Source organism: Eleutherodactylus coqui, chromosome 5, assembly GCF_035609145.1.
Source record: "Eleutherodactylus coqui strain aEleCoq1 chromosome 5, aEleCoq1.hap1, whole genome shotgun sequence".
Taxonomy (NCBI): Eukaryota; Metazoa; Chordata; class Amphibia; order Anura; family Eleutherodactylidae; genus Eleutherodactylus; species Eleutherodactylus coqui.
Window position 1 is genome coordinate 249,583,038 of NC_089841.1, and position 19,975 is coordinate 249,603,012.

At 42.3% G+C, this 19,975-nt stretch overlaps 1 protein-coding gene across 1 annotated transcript in view; it reads left to right on the plus strand.

The window, feature by feature from the left end:
• Window positions 1–206: 206 nt before the first annotated feature.
• TRIM14 (tripartite motif containing 14) overlaps window positions 207–19,975 on the plus strand; it is a 38,515-nt gene continuing 18,746 nt past the window's right edge. The window contains exon 1 of the mRNA XM_066604475.1: window positions 207–980. Within this exon, the coding sequence (XP_066460572.1) occupies window positions 372–980 (609 nt within the window). The 5' untranslated portion in view covers window positions 207–371. The remainder of the gene's footprint in view (window positions 981–19,975) is intronic.

The window sequence follows — 19,975 nt, forward strand, 5'->3', positions numbered from 1 at the left end:
CCCAAAAACGTCTAAATGATGGCAGAAGTCCTGACAAATGAAATAAGTAGACATGCAAATCAATGTGTCTGTAAGCTAGAACAATGCAGCAGTTGTGCAGGTGAGTCTGGGGTCTAAAGTGTTAATCAGTGCTATCTTGTCACGTGTGAAGGATAATCTAGTTTCATTTCCTGGTGACAGAAATCAGTCAGACAGAACTGTACAAATGGAAGGGAAGTAGTTTTCAAAGCTCTCAAATTCCAGGTTCTACAAGACAACAGATACAGATGTTGTAGAGGACCTTGCTGGAGGACTAGACTACAGTAGACCTTCACCTTTTGCCACCTGCAGATTTGGGTGAGTAAACAGATTATCAAGCAAGAGAAGAAGTAATGGCCAATCTAGAAGACTGTGATATTTTACAGAATTGGATCTGCGAGATCGAATCGCCAGTGATGCCTGCTGCTACCTCCTCTGGCTTGTGCCAACCAGTTAAGAAATGTAATCTATGTAATTCTAGATGTCTATCACCTGTGTTAATGGCATCATGTGGGCACTACTTCTGTTCTAGCTGCCTGGAGGTTTTCTGGCAGAGCCTTCCTAATCCTGAAAGGCCATGCCCTTCTTGCAAATTGCCAAGTGAAGAGCAAATGACAGAACATCAACAGCCTATACAGTGTGACCTGTGCCCACCTCGTTGCCCATGCATTGCCCAGTGGAGCTGTTTGACTTGTAAGGAGTCCTATTGTCCTGAACACTTTCAACCACACTTACTGGAAGAGAACAAAGTCAACCACCAAGTGTGTAATGCAGAAAGCGAAGAGGCCAAAAAGATGGGGCTGATGAGGAAAAGGACGCACTGGTGTCTGGAGCACCGGGAGAGGCCAGTGGAGCTGTTCTGTAGGACTTGTGGTGTATGTGTGTGTACACTATGCCCGCTACTTGGAGAACACAAAGGTCACTCAGTGACCCTCATACAGCAAGAAGTCGCACACAAAAAGGTACTCTAGTGTATTTTATTAACATTATAGCTTAAATTGGTTTGTTACAAATTGTAATTAATAGTTTATCTATTGCTGGTTAGAGAGGAATGGAATTTAGCCACTTACCTGTAACAGTAATACTAAGCAATACCAGCATGTGCAGAGTATTGCAGGTTATCATTGACATCATTAGGCCATGTATTTTGATATGTTTTCCCATCTTGTTCGTTATGAAGTACTTTACTGCTCTGTAGCTTGAAAAGGTTGTCTGACTTTGACACTTTTTAAACCCCTTAGAGACGAATCCTGTTAGCTCCTTAATGACCGACTTATTTTTCAGTTTTTTGCATCGTCGCATTCCAGGAACCATAACTTTTTTATTTTTTCATCGATATAGCCAGATGAGAGATTTCTTTTTTTAGGAGACAAGTTGTATTTTTTAATGACATCATTTTTGGGTACATGTAATGTATTGTGTAAGTTTTTTATTAATTTTATTTAAGGGGAATTGGGAAAAATTCTGCCATTTTGTTTTTTGGATTTCAATTTTACGACATTCGGCATGCAAAATAAATAATGTGATGCTATTATTTTCTGGGTCGGCATGATTCCGGTGATACCAAGTTTTTCTCCTTTTTTTTTGTATTTTGCTAGTTTTGTACAATAAAAGCTCTTGTTTTTTCTTACCAGGATTTGCTTTTGTGTTGCCACTAGAGATGAGCGAGCATACTCGCTAAGGACAATTGCTCCATCGAGCATTGTCCTTAGCGAGTATCTCCCCGCTCGGGAGAAAAGGTTCGGCTGCCGGCGCGGGTGAGAGGTGAGTTGGGGCAGTCAACAGGGGGGGAGCGGGGGGGAGAGAGATCTCCCCTCCGTTCCTCCCCGCTCTCCCCCGCAGATCCCCGCCCACCGCTGGCAGCCGAATCTTTGCTCCCGAGCGAGCAGGCACTCGCTAAGGGCAATGCTCGATCGAGTAATTGCCCTTAGCGAGTATACTCGCTCATCTCTAGTTGCCACATTCCAAGAGCCGGAGCATTTGTATTTTTCCACCAAAGAACCTCTGTAGGGCTTGTTTTTTGTAGGATGAACTTTAGTCTTCATTCGGCCCAATTTTGAAAGTTACACAATTTTGATTGCTTTTTATACCATTTTTTTCTAGAGGAGAGATTAACAAAATCTGCAATTCTGGCATGGTTTTTATTTTTAACGGCGTTTACTGTACAGTATAAATTATTAATTCTGCAGGACACTACGCTTATGTCAGTACAAAATTTATACAGGTTTGGGCTTGTTTTGCAACTTTTTCACACTTTTTCTTTTAATCACGGCATTCAGAGACCCCTAACATGGGTTGTATTTTTTCTTTAACAAATTTTTTATTGATTTTATCAAAGTTTAAGAAACATTAACAAAATCTTGTTCATTGAATACAAAGATATTAGTATATAACATACATAGTATAAAATGACAACTCCATCTGATGTTTTAGACATAGGCTCAAATTTTCATACTTCATTCCTATATTAGTTCGTAATACGTTACGCACACACTAATTTGTGAATGAATGTGCTGTACAGCCGAATCTTGTAGGATTCTCCGTCTAACACTTGGGTCCCACTTCAAGTCCACTTGTAAAATTGAGCTAATTGTGCAATGAATCTGGTCCCACAGAGCCCCAAGAGGTGTGCAGGACCACCAAATATGGAGCAGGGAGTCCAGCTGTTCGTTACATCTCCAGGAGGATATGTTGGCGTTTTGTGGGGATATCTTTGCAAGACAATACGGAGTCAAGTACCATCTGCATAATAATTTGCTGTTGGCTTCTAGGTGGTTTACAAATTTGAATGACCTAATTGAAATGCGGACAGCCTTTTCTCGTCGCTGAAAGATTCCTGGAATTCCTCCTCCCACCTGGCCTTGAATACAGGCATAAATGGTGGAGGGCCAGATGTTAGTGCCTCAAGGGCTACTGAGATAACCTTGGCTTGCTTCTTTGAATTTTATCAGTAAGACTTAAATTTAGTGAGAGGCGGTTTTTCCAGGAGAGTATGGGGAGAGAAGAGGTCTTCATTGCAAGTACTTCTAGAACGCTCTATGATGCAGCTGGTAACCTTCATTTAGTTGGGCAAATGACTTGAACATTAGTCCTTCATATAGATCATCTATCTTAAAGATACCTCTATCAGACCAGGTATCCAGGTTTCCCTGAGACACCTCCATAGGCATCTTAAGAATTTGGAGAGGCAGGAGATTAAGGGATGAGGTTATTTTTTCCACATAGATATCATAGCACGTATTGTAGGGAATTTAGAGGTTGGAAATTTATTGGATAGTCTGGATGCCCCAAGCAAAGCTTATAATTCCCAGCTATACTTGCTTCAATATTGGCCCAGTGCTTAGATTCAATCATCTAACCACCAGCTGCTACTTTTTTTTCCAATAATACAGCACAGTGGTAATTTTTTATGCATGGACATCCCAATCCTCCTAGGGAGGGGTGGAGATATAACATTTTTACTGCAATGCTTGCCCTTCAGTTATACTAAATGAACCGCATTACTATACTTTGTATTTTGTTTAGTATGTGGTTTGGTATGACTGTGGGAAGGTTGCGGAATAAATACAGGACTTTGGTAGTATTAGCATTTTTGTAATGGAGATGCAACCCAACCGAGATATCTTCAGGTTGGATTAGGATTTGGTAGGGCCTAACTAATGTATAGAGGAAGTTAGTGTAATACCGAAGTATGGGATTTGCGCTTCTGACCATTTATATGGAAATGTTTTTTTGTAGTCTTGTTTGAGTGATTTCAGGGATTCCCATATTAAGGATTAAGGATTTGGTGGAGTTGATTTTATAATAGCTTACCAAGCAAAATCTCTCAATAATACTTGAGATCGTATTCAAGGATACCTCTGGGGTTGTAAGACACAGAATCACATCATCCCCAAAGAGCCCAATGCGATGTTTGGTGTTCCCTACCTTAATAGAGATATTGGGAGATGAGCAGATCAACTGAGCAAAAGGCTCCATTACCATGGCGAATATTATTGATGATATTGGGCATCCCTGGCAAGTGCCATTAGAAATTGAGCCAGAGTTAAACACCTGGGGAGGAATAAAGGGCCATTGTAGATGACACCAAGAAGTCTCCAAAGCCAAATTTTAAAAGGACCTTTCTAAAGTAGCCCCAGTGTACTCAATCAGGCGCCTTCTCCGCATCCAGAGCAAGGAGCAGAAAAGGAGTTTCCCAAGCAGACTTCATAGAAATAATATCAATAAAATAGCGTGCGCCATCCACTATCTGGTTCCCCTTGATGAATCCTACCTGGTCTTTATCTATTAGATTAGGCGTGACCTCTGAAACTCTGAATGGATGGAGAGTTCCTTTTTGCCACTTGGTCCCGGTGGTTCTTGTGAAGAAATATTCCATTCCATGCAGATTTTTAGAGCTTCCTCTGGTGACTGTAACATAAACTTCGTTCCGTTTCTAGTGATGGTCAGCTTCAATGGGAAACCCCATTTGTACACGATGCCATTTTCTCTCAGAATTTTGGTGCTGTTTGCGAATGCTCTTCTGCGTAGAAGTGTAGTAGCGGACAGATCAGCAAAAAGCATGATGTTTTGGAATCGATCCGGGATTCTGGGAGAGATCCTGGCAGCTTCCATAATTCCATCCTTTATGTGATAAAAGTGAATGCAAGTAATCGCATCTCTTGACATAGAAATAGGAAGGGACTTAGGCTTGGGGAGCCTGTGCACTCGGTCAATCACTAGATCATGTGGACTGGCCTGAGCAAGCAGGGAGGTAAAGTAGTCATTAAAAAAATCTTTGCGTTCGTCATTTATATCTGCTTCGGAATACCTTATAGCCTTATGTTATTCCTTCTGGACCCGTCTTCAATATTGTCCAGTTTTAGTTGTTTGGATTCTAGGTTGTCCTCCATGGAGTTGGCTATATCAACAGGCTCATTATGAACAGATATCATCTCCGCCATTTTATTCTCAACATGTCAGGAACGCTCTCCGATATCTGTAATTTCAGATTACAATTGCACAGAGTTCAGAGTGGAAGCAGCGGTAGTCTTGCGCTGTCCTCTGTGTAGTGGCCGGCGCTTGTAACTGCAGGCATGGCTCTCACTGAAATCAATGCAAGCTGTGTCTGCAGTTACAAGCACCGGTCACTATGTGGAGGTCGGCGTGGAGACTTCTGCTGTTTCAGTTCCGACCTCTGTGTATTTGCGGTGCTGATAGCATGCGGCCTCTCAGCTGATCGGTCAGGGTCCTAAGTGTGGGACCCCGGCCGATCAACTATTGATGACCTATCCTGAGGATAGGTCATCAATAATATTTTCCACGGAAAACCCCTTTAAGCATTTTTGCTTCAGTGATCGGTGCATCATAATTACACTGAAAAGGTGTGTGTATGTCAGATGATTCATCGGCCCTCTTTAATGAATGAGGAGTGGAAGGCAGAGAAGGGGTTAACACTGTGGGACTGCTCAGGTCATCCTCATCAGGGGCTATCCTGCAGTGGTGAGGATGGCTGTGTCAGCAAGCTCCAGCACAGACAACATCAGCAGCTTATCTGGGAAGTCGGGGTTTGTGCTTCACTGACTGCTGCTAGAGTGTGCAGAAGAGCCTTATGACTGGGGGGGGGGGGTATTCCCTCCCTGCTGTGCTGGTCACCACCCATTTGCTGATACTCTGTGGTAGGGAAGAAGCTGTGAGCTGCATTGGACATCGTTTATTCTTGCTCCGGACCATCACTGTCTGCAGTGCAGGAGAAAGGATTTAAACTTATCTTCCCGGGGGGGGGGTATGTGCCATTTTATGGCCGTTTGAGCAGGAGACACTAAGTGCCCTCCGCCATGCACTACTAGCAACCCCCCATCCCCCAGATGAGTTATACTGTTTATTAGCACTATTAGTTGATCCATATGACGTTCTGATCGCTTTCTATTCTGTTTTTTTGTAAGTCAAGATAGAAAAAATGATCATGGCGAAAATAGTTTTTGGTATTCTTTTTTTGATGGTGTGCACTGTACATGTTAAATAATGCACTAACATTTTGCTCTGGGTCATTACGAACATGGCAATACCACATTTGTGAATTGAAAAATTTTTTTTTTTACATAATAAAGGGGAATAGGGGTTCTGATGTTTTTTTTTATTTTTTACACTTTAACCTTTTTTTTCATCCCACTAGGGGACTTGAATATCACCATGTTTTATCATTCTCATAATACACTGCTATACTTCAGTATAGCAGTGTATTATAAAAATTATGAAGTTCAGCCGGAGGCTGAGCCTCATAGGTCAGCATAGCTGTCAGACCTGGAGGCCAAATAATAATAATCTTTATTTGTATATCGCCAACTTATTCAGCAGCGCCAAATTCAAGTCTCCAGGTGCCATAGGACCCCATGATCATATCGCAGGACCCATCATGACCCCGTGATCATATCGCAGGAATCTGATGGGTGACAGAGGGAGCCCATTCCCTCTGTCAGCCTTTTACATGCCATGGTTGCATTGTCCTTAGCCAATTAACCACAGTCTTATTAGGGAGGCTGGGATCAATGGGCATAGTTTCCATTTCTTTTGTAGAGCTGGAGCGCAGATCGTGGAGAACCAGTATAGTACCGTTAGAGTTATTTTAAGAGCAGTTCAGAGTTTAGTTTATACAATGAGTCCAAGTTCAAAGGCAGAAAAATGCCCAGGAATTTTATACCAAGCGGCGACCAGACAAAGGAAGAGTGTTTTATCATTTGTTTAAAAACTATGGTTGGAGCTGAAATATTTAAAGCCTCGATATGTTAAAATTTACTTTAAAATTTGAGATCTTGCCAAGCAGGTCAAAAATCTCAAGTATTGCTGGGAAAGCTCTTTTTGGATTAGTCATTAGTATCAATAAATCATCAGCGAATGCTGCTGTGAAGTGAACCCCTTCAATGACCAGCAAACCTTTTAATGTTGAAAGATTGTCTCATTTTTTTGGAGAAGAGTCTCTATGACTAATAGAAGTAAGGTGGGGGAGAGCGGACACCCTTCTCTGGTGCCATTCTTAATTGGGCCGAAAGGGCTCCATTGACTTGGACTCTTACCGAAGGCTGAGTGTATAAAGAGAAAATAGTTGCAATGAAGGGTTGAGGAAACCTACATTTAATCAGCATCTCTTTCATTACTAGCCAATATACTCTGTCCAATGCCTTCTCAGCAAATGCTGAGGAGGACAAGGGGCTGAGGGGCTGCTGATAAGTCTTGGCTTTACCCAGAAAGAAACTAGATAGGAAGATGAAACTTTACATTTATTCCACATACTCTCCACTGATGCCAAAACACTTCTTACATGGGTATTCCAAGTTCTGTAAGCCTTGCACCGTAGCAGCCATGGCATCAGAAATGGGGTGAAATTTGGTCCCCTTGAGGTGTTTCTTCAGGTTTGGAAACAGATGATAGTCAGAGGGAGCTAGATCTGGTGAATAAGGTGGGTGGTCAACCAGCTGGAAGCCTATCTCCACCAGTTTTGCCGTGGTCGCTTGTGCAGTGTGAGCAGAGGTGTTGTCTTGCAGGAACAAGCTTCCTTTGGACAGCTTTCCGCGCCTTCTGGCCTTCAGAGCTGCCTTCAATTGGTCCAAAAGTTCAATCCAATACCTTGCATTGATGGTGGAACCATTTTGAAGGTAGTCGACTAGCAACACGCACTCCTTATCCCAGAACACAGACGCCATCACCTTACTGGCTGAACTTCTTTGGGTGAGAAGAACCACTGTGTCTCCACTCTTTTGACTGCTCCTTGGTTTCAGGGTCATACAAATAAATCCAGGTCTCATCCATAGTGACCAGTCGATCCAGGAAGTTCTTATCAGTCTGGAAATGCTGACAAATGGACCGCGAAGTTTTCACTCGCATGCTTTTCTGATCTGTGGTCAAACATTTGGGGACCCACTTTGCAGATGCTTCTTCATGGATAATGACACAAACACGTTCACGAGAAATCCCCATGATGTCTGCTATTCCTGCAGCTGAAATTGGCTGATTCTCCAGTATGAGGTTGTGCACAGCATTGACGATCTCCAGAACAACAACCTCTCTCGGTCGTCCAGGACGTTCCTCATCATTGGTGCTGAAGTGGCCCCCTTTAAATTTGGCAACCCAGTTGTTAACTGTAGAATATGAAGGGCATTGATCCCCCAATGTCTGCGACATATCACCATGAATATCATAGTAACATAGTATGTAAGGCTAAATGAAGACAATGTCCATCTAGTCCAGCCTGTCTATCCTCCTGTGTTGATCCAGAGGAAGGCAAAAAACCCCAAGGGCAGAAGCCAATTTAGCCCTTCTGGGGAAAAAAATCTTTCCCGACTCCCTAATGGCAATCAGACTGCTCCCTGGATCAACCCCTAATAGTTCCTACCTGCCTGTATACCCGGATTGACAATTAACCTAAGACTTGTATCCTATAATGTCCTTCCTCTCCAGAAAGAAATCAAGTCCCCTTTTAAACTCCTCTATGGATTTTGCCATCACCACTTCCTCCGGCAGAGAGTTCCACAGTCTAACTGCTCTTACAGTAAAGAATCCCCTTCTATGTTGGTGATGAAACCTACTTTCCTCTAATCGTAGCGGATGTCCTCTTGTTACCGTCGTGGTCCTGGATGTAAACAGATCATGGGAGAGATCCTTGTATTGTCCCCTCATGTATTTATACATGGTTATTTGATCACCTCTTAGCCGTCTTTTTTCCAGGGTGAATAATCCCAGTTTTGATAGCCTCTCTGGATATTCCAGTCCCTTCATTCCATGTATTAGTTTAGTTGCCCTTCTTTGAACCCCCTCCAGTACTGTAACATCTTTCCTGAGCACCGGTGACCAGAACTGTGCGCAGTATTCCATGTGAGGCCTGACAAGTGCCTTATATAGTGGGAGGATAATGTTCTCGTCCTTCGCCCCTATACCTCTTTTAATGAACCCCAAGACTTTATTTGCCTTTGCAGCAGCTGACTGGCATTGGTTACTCCAGTTTAGTCTACTATCCACTAATACCCCCAGATCCTTTTCCATATCACTTTTCCCTAGTGGTACCCCATTAAGTGAATATTGGTGACATCCGTTTCTCCTGCCCATGTGCATAGTCTTACATTTTTCAACATTGAACTTCATTTGCCATTTTTTTGCCCAAGCCCCTAGCTTATCCAGGTCTGTTTGTAGCCGCACATTGTCCTCCGTTGCATTAATTATATTGTATAATTTTGTGTCATCTGCAAATATTGATATTTTGCGGTGCAGCCCCTCTATCAGGTCATTGATAAATATGTTGAACAGAGTGGGGCCTAATACTGAGCCCTGTGGCACCCCGCTAGCGACTGTGGTCCAATCAGAGTACGAACCATTTATTACCACCCTCTGCTTTCTATCTCTGAGCCAATTTTTTACCCACTTACACACGTTTTCGCCCAGTCCGAGCTGCCTCATTTTGTATATTAGCCTATTATGTGGCACGGTGTCAAAGGCTTTAGAGAAGTCCAGATATACGAGATCAATAGATTCTCCCTGGTCCAGCTTAGAGCTTACTTCATCGTAGAAACTGATCAGATTTGTCTGACATGAGCGACCCTTCATGAATCCATGCTGGTGAGGAGTTATTCCCTTGTTCTCCTTGAGGTACTCATCAATGGCGTCTCTCAGAATCCCCTCGAAGATTTTTCCCGTTACTGAAGTGAGACTTACTGGCCTGTAGTTACCAGGCTCACTTTTGCTCCCTTTTTTGTAAATTGGAACCACGTTGGCAATGCGCCAATCCAATGGTACTACACCGGTCTTGATAGTGTCTAGAAATATTAGATATAGCGGCCTAGCTATCTCGTCACTTAGTTCCCTTAGTATCCTTGGGTGTAATCCATCTGGGCCCGGCGATTTATCAATTTTAGTCTTCTTTAGTCGCTTCCGCACCTCCTCCTGCGTTAGGTATGAGATATTTTGTGATGGGTTCATTTTATTCCCCTGCATCTCGTGTGGCATTTCCTTTTCGTTTGTGAATACACTTGAGAAGAAACTATTTAGTAGATTTGCTTTCCCTCCGTCGTCATCAATGATCTCTCCTGCATTATTTTTTAAAGGGCCAGTGCTCTCCCCGCAAAAAATAGCTTTGGGTTGTTTTTGCTCTCTTTGGCGATCACTCTTTCCGCCTGCTCCTTGGCAGTTTTGATCTTATCTTTGCATATTTTGGTTTTTTCCCTGTATGATTTTAGCACTTCTTCGCTGCCTTGTTGCTTTAGTAGTTTGAACGCTTTCTTTTTTTCGTTTATTGCCCCTCTTACCATCTTGTCGAGCCACATTGGTTTCCTTTTAGTTGAGTTTCTTTTATTTTTAAAGGGAATGAACTGCTCACATGAGGTGATTAGGATCCTTTTAAACTTTTCCCATTTGTCCTCTGTACCATTATTTTTGAGGATGTTGTCCCAATTAATGTTACCGATAGTAATTCTGAGCTGATCAAATTTTGCTTTACTAAAGTTTAGTTTGTTTGTCGCTCCTTGATAAGGCTTCTTATTGAATGACAGCTGGAAGTTGATTATATTGTGGTCACTGTTCCCCAAGTGGCCCTCAACCTGCACCCCCTTTATACGTTCCGGTTTGTTGGTTAGTACTAGGTCCAGAATGGCCCCCCCTCTCGTTGGTTCCTGCACCAGTTGGTTCAGGTAATTGTCTTTAATTACTCTCAAGAACCTATCACCCCTGTGAGATTTACAGGCTTCGTTCTCCCATGTTATACCTGGGATAATTACTTCATTGCGGTTTGACACCTCTTCTATCTGCCTTAATAGTAAGTTATCAGTTTCTTCTGTTGCTTTTGGTGGTCTATAGAAGACCCCTATCAGGATTTTGTTATTTTTTCCTCCCTGTATTTCTACCCACAGAGATTCCACCTGTTCGTCTACTACCCCTATATCCTCCCGTAGCCTCGGCTTCAAGTTCGAATTGACGTACAGACATACCCCTCCCCCTTTCTGGTTCCTTCGGTCCCTTCTGAAGAGATTGTACCCCTGCAAATTCACCGCCCAATCGCACTTATCATCAAGCCATGTTTCCGTAATTCCGACTATATCATAATTTTCATCAGTCATTCTCGCTTCAAGCTCACCCACTTTACCGATCAGACTTCTTGCATTCGTGGTCATACAATTTATATAGTTTTTTTTTCTTTAATTTGTTTTGTTGCTATTCATACTAATGGCTGATCTATCACTTCTAACTGTGCTAACCCCACCCCCTGCTCGACCCCCATTCCCTTTGCTTGGACCCGGGTCGCTAGTTACACTGGCTACCCCACTATTTCTCTTTTTGCCCTCCCCCCCCAGTCCCTAGTTTAAACACTCCTCCAGCCTTCTAGCCATCTTATCCCCCAGCACAGCTGCACCCTCCCCATTAAGATGCAGCCCGTCCCTACGGTAGAGCCTGTAGCCGACAGCAAAGTCAGCCCAGTTCTCCAGGAACCTAAATCCCTCCTTCTTACACCAACTCCGGAGCCACTTGTTTACCTCCCTAAGATCCTGCTGCCTTTCTAGTGTGGCTTTAGGTACAGGTAGTATTTCCGAGAAAACTACCCTGGAGGTCCTCGCCCTGAGCTTGGACCCTATCCTTCGAGGACTTTCCTTGCAGAAACAAGAATTGTATCACTCCTCTGCTCCCATTTGCTGTGAATATCGCCTTAGACTCCGCCTCTTTGTTTTCCCGCGTGCCGAGATCACTGTTGCCATAAGCTACAAACACAACATTTTGAAAACATATATGAGACACATAAGGCTTTCATGTGATGTAACATTCGTTACCATAGAAACAAAAAAAGAACACAAAGCCAAAGACTTATCAGCACCCCCTCGTATTATTTTAGCATAGTGTACAGCATTTATAGCCCATGTGGTATTGAATCTACCCTCCCAGTCTGGTACAAAACCAATATGCGCAGGATTTATTATTCTGGGAAAAGGTGAACTAATGCGGTGGACAAGGTTTTTAGCCCACCATTTCATATCAGCATTCAGCAGCAAGATAGGCCAGTAATTGCTGAACAGTGCCGGATCTTTGCCCTCCTTGGACAGTATGGCAATGAAAACTTCTAGTGCCTGTTTTTGGAATCCTCTAAAAATAAATTACATAGGTTTAAGAATCTAGGGATAGGAATATCTGAATATTTTTTTAGAATATTTACAAATAGGAAGGTCATCAAGGCTTTTCCCATTTGGGATAGTAGTTAGGACTTCAGATAACTCAGTATTTGTAAACGGTTTAAGAAGCTCTTGCTTCTCATCTTCAGTGAGGGTCGATCAATGAAGTCAATGAAGAGTTTAATAAGTGATGTGCCTGTTGGCGAAGAGTTAGGTCTAGTTGGTTTTTGCAAGCTATAAAGGGATTTGTAATGAGCTTTAAATTCTGATGCAATAGTGGAGGTGATGGTAGCAAATTGCCTGAAAAGGTTTTTACCCTATGAATAAATGTCTTTTCTCTCTGACTTATTAGTCTAGTCATGGCCTTTGTCTACTGGGTGCGTAAGTCTTTATATTCAGACTAGTAATTAATAGAAAATTATAGCACCAGTGTTTCTGGTAGTGCAATGCGCCACACAGAGTTGCAGTATACACGTCACACACACACACCGCTGCTACATACATTGTTCATCCCATACAACAGGGATCAGAAGCAGCACAGCAGTGAAGATGAAGGGCCTGTTATGACATCACTATCATGCTCCGCCCCTGATCACATGACAGTGACGTCATCAAAGGTCCTACATGTGTGCAGATTACAGGTGGACTACAAACCCCCTGTGGCCTCGGTTGCTATGGAATACTAATGAACACCTAGCCGGACAGCAACCGTGCACGTACAGGACATGTGATGTCACAGTCATGTGATCAGGGGCGGAGCATTTAACTCCCTTAGTGGAGATGAAGGACCTTTAATGACGCATAGTCATGTGATCAGGTGCACAAACCCACTCACTCATGCACGGACTGACGGACAAGTCATCGTTAGTAGTTTGATATAAGAAAGGCTGTTGTGGACCTTGCAATCAAGAGATATTTGAAGTGATTACACAGCTTTCTCAGGTCAGCTAAAATTCATAGATCTTTTATTAATATTTTCAAGAGAGCAGATTTGGGCAAGAGAACTGACTTCAAGTTCTTTTTGTTTTTCAACATTAGAGCCTATGGCAATCAGTTTACCCCCTGCTAAAGGCTTTATGTGATTTCCAAAAAATAGGATATACATTTCTACGGTGTCATTAAACTTAAAATCTGAAATAGAATGAAAGTGTTTTTGCCTTCTAGCAGCGTATTATTGAGACGCCATGACCAGTTTTTGACAGGTTCTGAAAAAAGAGAGTAATCGAAAGTGGAGCATGGTCAGAAACGGTAATTGAACCAATCAATTTCTGTTGCAGTAATGGAAGGGATATATTTGTCAGGGATAAATAAAGAACCCAACCCATGGAATGAAGAATGAACATGGGAGCAAGAGGTGAAGTCTCTTACCTCAGGGTTCATTATTTTCCAAATATCTCTGAAATGCTTAACTGCTACAATTAATTTTTAATTTACAGAATTTCTTTTGGGATATAGGTGAAGTTTGGAACGTAGAGTCCATAGCTGTATCTAGGACCATTTTTAAGCCCCCCACCCACTACTATCAATCCTTCGCTAAAGAACGAGAATTTTTATAGTGCCTGGAGAAGCCAGGTGATTTGGTTCTGGTTTGGAGCATACAAATTAGCGAATGATACTGTAGAGTGTGTGATAACGGCCCCTGAAAATACATACTGAAGCTCTGGATCTGATTGGTTAACCAGACGTACAACGGAGATATTTTTCCAATGGCTATCAAAACTCCCCTAGAGCCTAAGGAGTGTGCTATGAAACCACTTTGTGAATTGATGAGTAGGGAGCTTTGGTGAATGGTTATGTCTAAAGTGAGTTTCTTGATAAAATACTATACCAGTTTTGGTTTTTTTCAAGACAAACATTTGGCTTCTTTTCTGAGGGGTGTTCATCTCTCCAACATTAAATGATGAATACAGAATATTGGCCATAATGCATATGGTGCATTTATGAAGCTTATTTGTGTAGGAGCAACCACCAATAACTGTCAAAAAACTATACATTGTTAGAGCCACTAATTGTGACCAAAGTTTAAAGAAATAAAACTAGCAGATGAGGGGGAAATATCACAGACTCGTAGATTCGTACAGTTGGATGGGACTTCCAGGGTCCAACTATGTGTTGTTCTGGAAGCCAAGCTGCCTGGACAGAGTTACGTGTCCACTACACCCCTTGTTTCTGCCTGTAATGGGTGGGGTGGGGCAGAAACGACATAATATGTAGAAGGCAACATTCCACAGAGATTTTAAACGTGTTAAGTCTGAACAGCAACATATTGGTAAGAGGTTGGAGAAAGGTCTATTTTGTTATAGCTAAGAAAGCTAAACGGCATCCATCAACCCACCATCCCATTATTTACTCAGGCCCTCGAGGAGACTACATTCGGACCTGTTAACAGCAAGGAGTAGCCAGGATTATAGTGACATGGGGGTGAAAGGTGAGTGGGGTATAAAGACATATTAAAAAAGCAGTAACAAATTGGTTCCTAGGAACCTAAACTTAAAGACCTCAGGAAGAGAAGAAACAACTGTCAGTCATATAGACTAATTGAACACAGAACACATTTCCCAGTCTTCCACACATTGACCTGAGAAATAAAAAAGAAAGCCAACTCTTAGTGAGTGACTGAGATACTTTGTCCTTCCTGTTTTTGGGAGACTTGCTTCTGGAGTGTAGTTGTCTCTGTTCCGAATGAAGGAGTTGTGGTATCTGCTAGGACAAATAACAGGTAGCCATGATAGAATGTTAATGGGGGAGATCTCAAGCTTCTCCCATGCACTATGTAAGTCCCCAGGAGATCTTAGCGTTACTTGGCAACCATCTTTGGAAGTAGCCAGGCTGAACAGAAAGAGACATCTTGCAGGTAATTTCTTAGCATGAAGAGCATCTATGGGGAACTTCAAGATTTTCCTCTTGAACAGAGTACTGGCTGCATTGTCTTGGAACAGTTGGATCTTGTTCCCCCCCAAGCTATCTTGGACATCTCTAGCCATTTTCAGGATGGTAAAGGTGTCTGCATAACTCAACAAGCCACATACTAAGTCTCTTGAATGGCTTCACTATGTTGTAGAATGTCAAATTCGGTGTTTTCCAGCGTCTCCACTCTGTGCCCAATTTGCTTGACATCCTATCTTATATCAGCGACCTTCTTTAATACAGGAGTGTGTTAGAACTATTTTGATAAAAGAGCGTAATATTGGGCTGGTGTCTTGCTCAACATTTTGATCCAAGACAGCAGATGCACATTCTCCATCTGAATCACCTAGCTCTTGTTCTTGCACACACCCTAGTGAAACTGTAGGTCTTTGTACCACTGACATGCTATTTTTCTCTTTAAAGGGGTTGTCCCGAGGCAGCAAGTGGGTCTATACACTTCTGCATGGCCATAATAATGCACTTTGTAATGTACATTGTGCATTAATTATGAGCCATACAGAAGTTATAAAAAGTTTTATACTTACCTGCTCCGTTGCTGGCGTCCTCGTCTCCATGGTGCCGACTAATTTTCGCCCTCCGATGGCCAAATTAGCCGCGCTTGCGCAGTCCGGGTCTTCTCCTCTTCTCTATGGGGCTCCGTGTAGCTCCGTGTAGCTCCGCCCCGTCACGTGCCGATTCCAGCCAATCAGGAGGCTGGAATCGGCAATGGACCGCACAGAAGCCCTGCGGTCCATGAAGACAGAGGATCCCGGCGGCCATCTTCAGCAGGTGAGTATGAAGACGCCGGACCGCCGGGATTCAGGTAAGCGCTGTGCGGGTGGTTTTTTTAACCCCTGCATCGGGGTTGTCTCGCGCCGAACGGGGGGGGGGGTTTAAAAAAAAAAAAAACCCGTTTCGGCGCGGGACATCTCCTTTAAGTATTTATCCATATCAGCTTGTCTTTTGCCAAATCTCTTTTTTAAGAACCGATTCATCAGTAACCAGGCTTTGTAAGCCCTTATTTAATGGGAAATGCACACTTCCCATCGCATTTCTTTAACTGAAAGACATTTTTTCCAATTAGCTCTTGGAGAAGCCATTAACATAAAGGTTCACTTAGTTTTTCTACATACCTTGTGGATGTTTAATCAATGTGCTCGATAAAAAATATCAATGTTTGTGTTATTTGTTTGCTTATAGATTGTGTTTGTCTATACTTGTGACTTACATAACAATGAGATCACATTTTATTAGTAATCAATGCAGAAATACGGGTAATTCCAAGAGAGTCACATATTTTGTCTGTACAAGAACTGCTGATATAATCCATGACTTTAATGTCCACATAAAAGATGCAATCAATGACAAACAAGCATTTTCTCATTTGTCGGCCGATTGGTGGACATGTCTACATGGGAAAGTGATGAGGAACGAGCGTATGTAAGTGCGATCATTTGCCAAATCATCGATCTGTATAAATGAGCCTTTAACCACTGATGTAATCAGATTTTATTTTTTTATATATTGAGCTGATAATAAAGGGTTGTTGGCAAAGCTGAGAGCAGTGGCAGGTCTTGTCCATTCTGCATACTAGTTTTAAGAATGCTTGTGTAAGCAGAATGATGTCTTCAAGGTCTCGGCAGCCACGCTGCTAGCAGAGCTCTGGCTGTCTACTGACATCTGCTGGATCTTTTGAAATATGAAAAACAAAGGTTTGAAAGATCTGGCAACAAAACTGAAGAAAGTGTTGGGAATTTGCCATGGTCTCCCATTATTATTTAATTTTAAGTTTGTAATTAATGACCGCCACATGCTAAAAAAAAGGAACCTGCTAAAAAATGCTGACAAATGTGCAATGGGATAGCAAAACTCCTCCTGTTAATTGGCATGCTTATCGTACTTCCAGGACAAGTATCTCCGCTGAAACAGATTATCTTATAAAGAAAATGCAAATACAGCTTTTACTAAGAACCTATTTTAATGGATCTCCTCTTATCAAGGTTTTCAAAAGACTTTTTTAATGGATGAAGTTTACTTTTTCCTTTTGGAGCCTAGTCCCAGAGCAGTTACAGGGAGGCTCAGTGCCCCTTTACCTGTCCGTAATGCACTCATTGTCAAAAATAGGAACCTACAAGGAGTTGTGGGAATTGAATGAAACTTTCTCCGTGATTTTGTAACATTGATATAAGTAAGTGATTACACTATCAGAGCAAAAGCATTTATTGTGGAGAACTGACCCCTGTAGGGAGGCTCTAGTACCCTGTTGTACCGCCTCTAGCTTGGATACAAGATGTGATACAGGTGGGCATGGAGGCTCTAGTACCCTGTTGTACCGCCTCTAGTTTGGATATAAGATGTGATACGGTCAGGCATGGAGACTCTAGTACCCTGTTGTATCACCTCTAGCTTGGATACAAGATGTGATACGGGTGGGCATGCTGGCTCTAGTACCCTGTTGCACCACCTCTAGCTTGGATACAAGATGTAATATGGGTGGGCATGGAGGATCTAGTACCCTGTTGCACCATCTTTAGTTTGGATGCAGGCGAGCATGTCCTTTAGCCAAGCACCTGGGAATGGTTCTGACAGTCACAGGGACCTGTAACGATGGTACTAGCTGTTTCTAGATGGCGGACAATGAAACAGTTGCAGCTGCTCATACTTGTTGGACGATCAGACAATCCTCTCTAATAGTGGTCTCTCAAGGGCAAGATGAGCCCAATTGAACTCTTTCTAGGGGCTTGATCCTTTTTGATAATGAATATATAGTGACTTGAGTCCAAGCTTCCAGTAACAAGACCATAAAAAGAAAAATGGTTACCCAATAGAAAGCAAGGTTCCGATAGAATTTAGGTATTTGTATAAATCCCAGATCAAAGGAAAATTTAATTATATTTAAAAAAAATAACATCTGATACCTGACACTGTATGGAGGAAGGGAACATTAACATTTTGTGGTGTTGAAACATTTTTGTGATAGGATAATTTTTTAAAATATTGTTGAAACATTTTTGTGATAGGATAATTTTTTAAAATATTGTTAACCCCCTACAGAATTGCACTAGATCTCCAGCATGTGGGTAATACATATCAACGGAGACATGCATGAATACTTGCATCAATACATATTTTATGTGGAGTGTGGAATAGAAAAGAACATACTGATCCATCTGATACCATATACACTCTTTAGAAACACTGTTTTCATAGCTTCAAGGAGGGAAACTGGATCAGACTGGCTGAGTATTAGGAGCTCCTTCAGTGGATCCAGATTGTCACACATTACTATCCACCAAAGGTCCAGCAGAAGACAACCCAATATGGAGCCAACGTGGAGCTCGTCACCTGCAATGCACATACTTATGTAGCTAGTGTCAAATAAACATTCGGCATGTTACAAAAGTCATTTGGTGCCACAACAATTCATAAAACATCTCTGCTCCAATACAAATGGCTGTACTATGTGAATTGCGTCGGCACGCTATGATAGCACCGTAATTCACCTCATCAGTCATGTTTCCCAGATAACGTATTAGAATGTATTAACGATATGACAGTGATGTGTATAATGATAGCACAATCTAGGATGTAACTATAATGTGTCCTTCAGTATAGATAGATGGTTGGTCCTTAGAATCAGTTTAACTAGTAATCTCAGAGTCCTACATGCCAGTCCTACACTGGAAGGGTACTCTGTGAAACGCGCACGGGGGGTTGCATTGCTTGCTGTTTTGGTTCCATGCTGATTCTGATTTGCTCCGTATGCTTTCTGGAAATTTGCAAGCAGGTTGCAGTATATACACTTGCAATAGAAAATTCAGCACTCCCAGAGAAGCCACAACGAAGTTATGAGAAAAGGAGTTCGGTGGAGCAAGCGAGAAGCATAGCTGTAGGGATCTTGGGTGTGGTGTTCCACTGCACTTGACTGTTGATCTGTGTCAAGTGTAACTTTGTCTGGGACAGATGGACTGAAGAGAAACCTCAACAGCTTGCATCTTGGATAACTGAGGTGATTCATCTCACTGTGGTTTAGTGGTATAGATATAAATTGAGCCCTTGAGGAACTGCTGTGTGGACCAGAGTTTGTTCTGAATAACCTGTTGCCCCGTGTTTGTTCAAGTGAGTGCCCTGTGGGTCAAACAAAACTGTAACCATAAAGCGTGTGCCCTTCAAGGACAATCTAACCATAAAGCTGTGTGCCTTGCAAGGAGACTTACCCAAGTGTACTTAACTTTTTAGAATCAGCTGCTATGTGTGTACATGAGGAATGTACACACATAACCATCTCTAACCATTATATGACTCGAATCTTGTATTTTCCCAATTTTTCCCTCTACAGGATGTACATTTGATTCTTAATTCTCTTAGGACTGATAGAAAGAGCCTGGCTGCTTTGTTGTGTTCCAGACTGTGCACAGAGAACACAAAATCCCACTCTGTCTCTAGCACACACATACATTCAGACTACTCTGCAAATGCCACCTGTGAATATCCAGTTGAATAGGGCAGATCTCTGTTTAGGGATTACGAGGTAAAAACCTGAGGTTCCTTCACCTCTGCTAACCATAGTGGCCGGTGCAAAGTCCAATTGTGAAATCTGTCTTTAAAAAGCAGGTGAATAAACTGTAGCTAAAAGAATAGCTCACACTGACTGTCATCTCCTTCTCCTGCAAGATGGCATCCAGAAATGCTATTCTTGGTGTTATCAGCCGACAAAGAAAGTGGGGAGATGCTGAGATATTTCACCCATTTTACTTTACACATTAGTTGGTACACAGACTCTGTGGGTACAAAAATCGCAGCTTCTAACTTACATTACTTGAATCTTCTAACCAGGGCCTACTATCTTCGGTTTTTCACGCAGCGCACACACTATTTGCAGGTGCAGGGTCTCCAGAAGTGCATAGAATTCTGCCAGTACTTCACTGTTC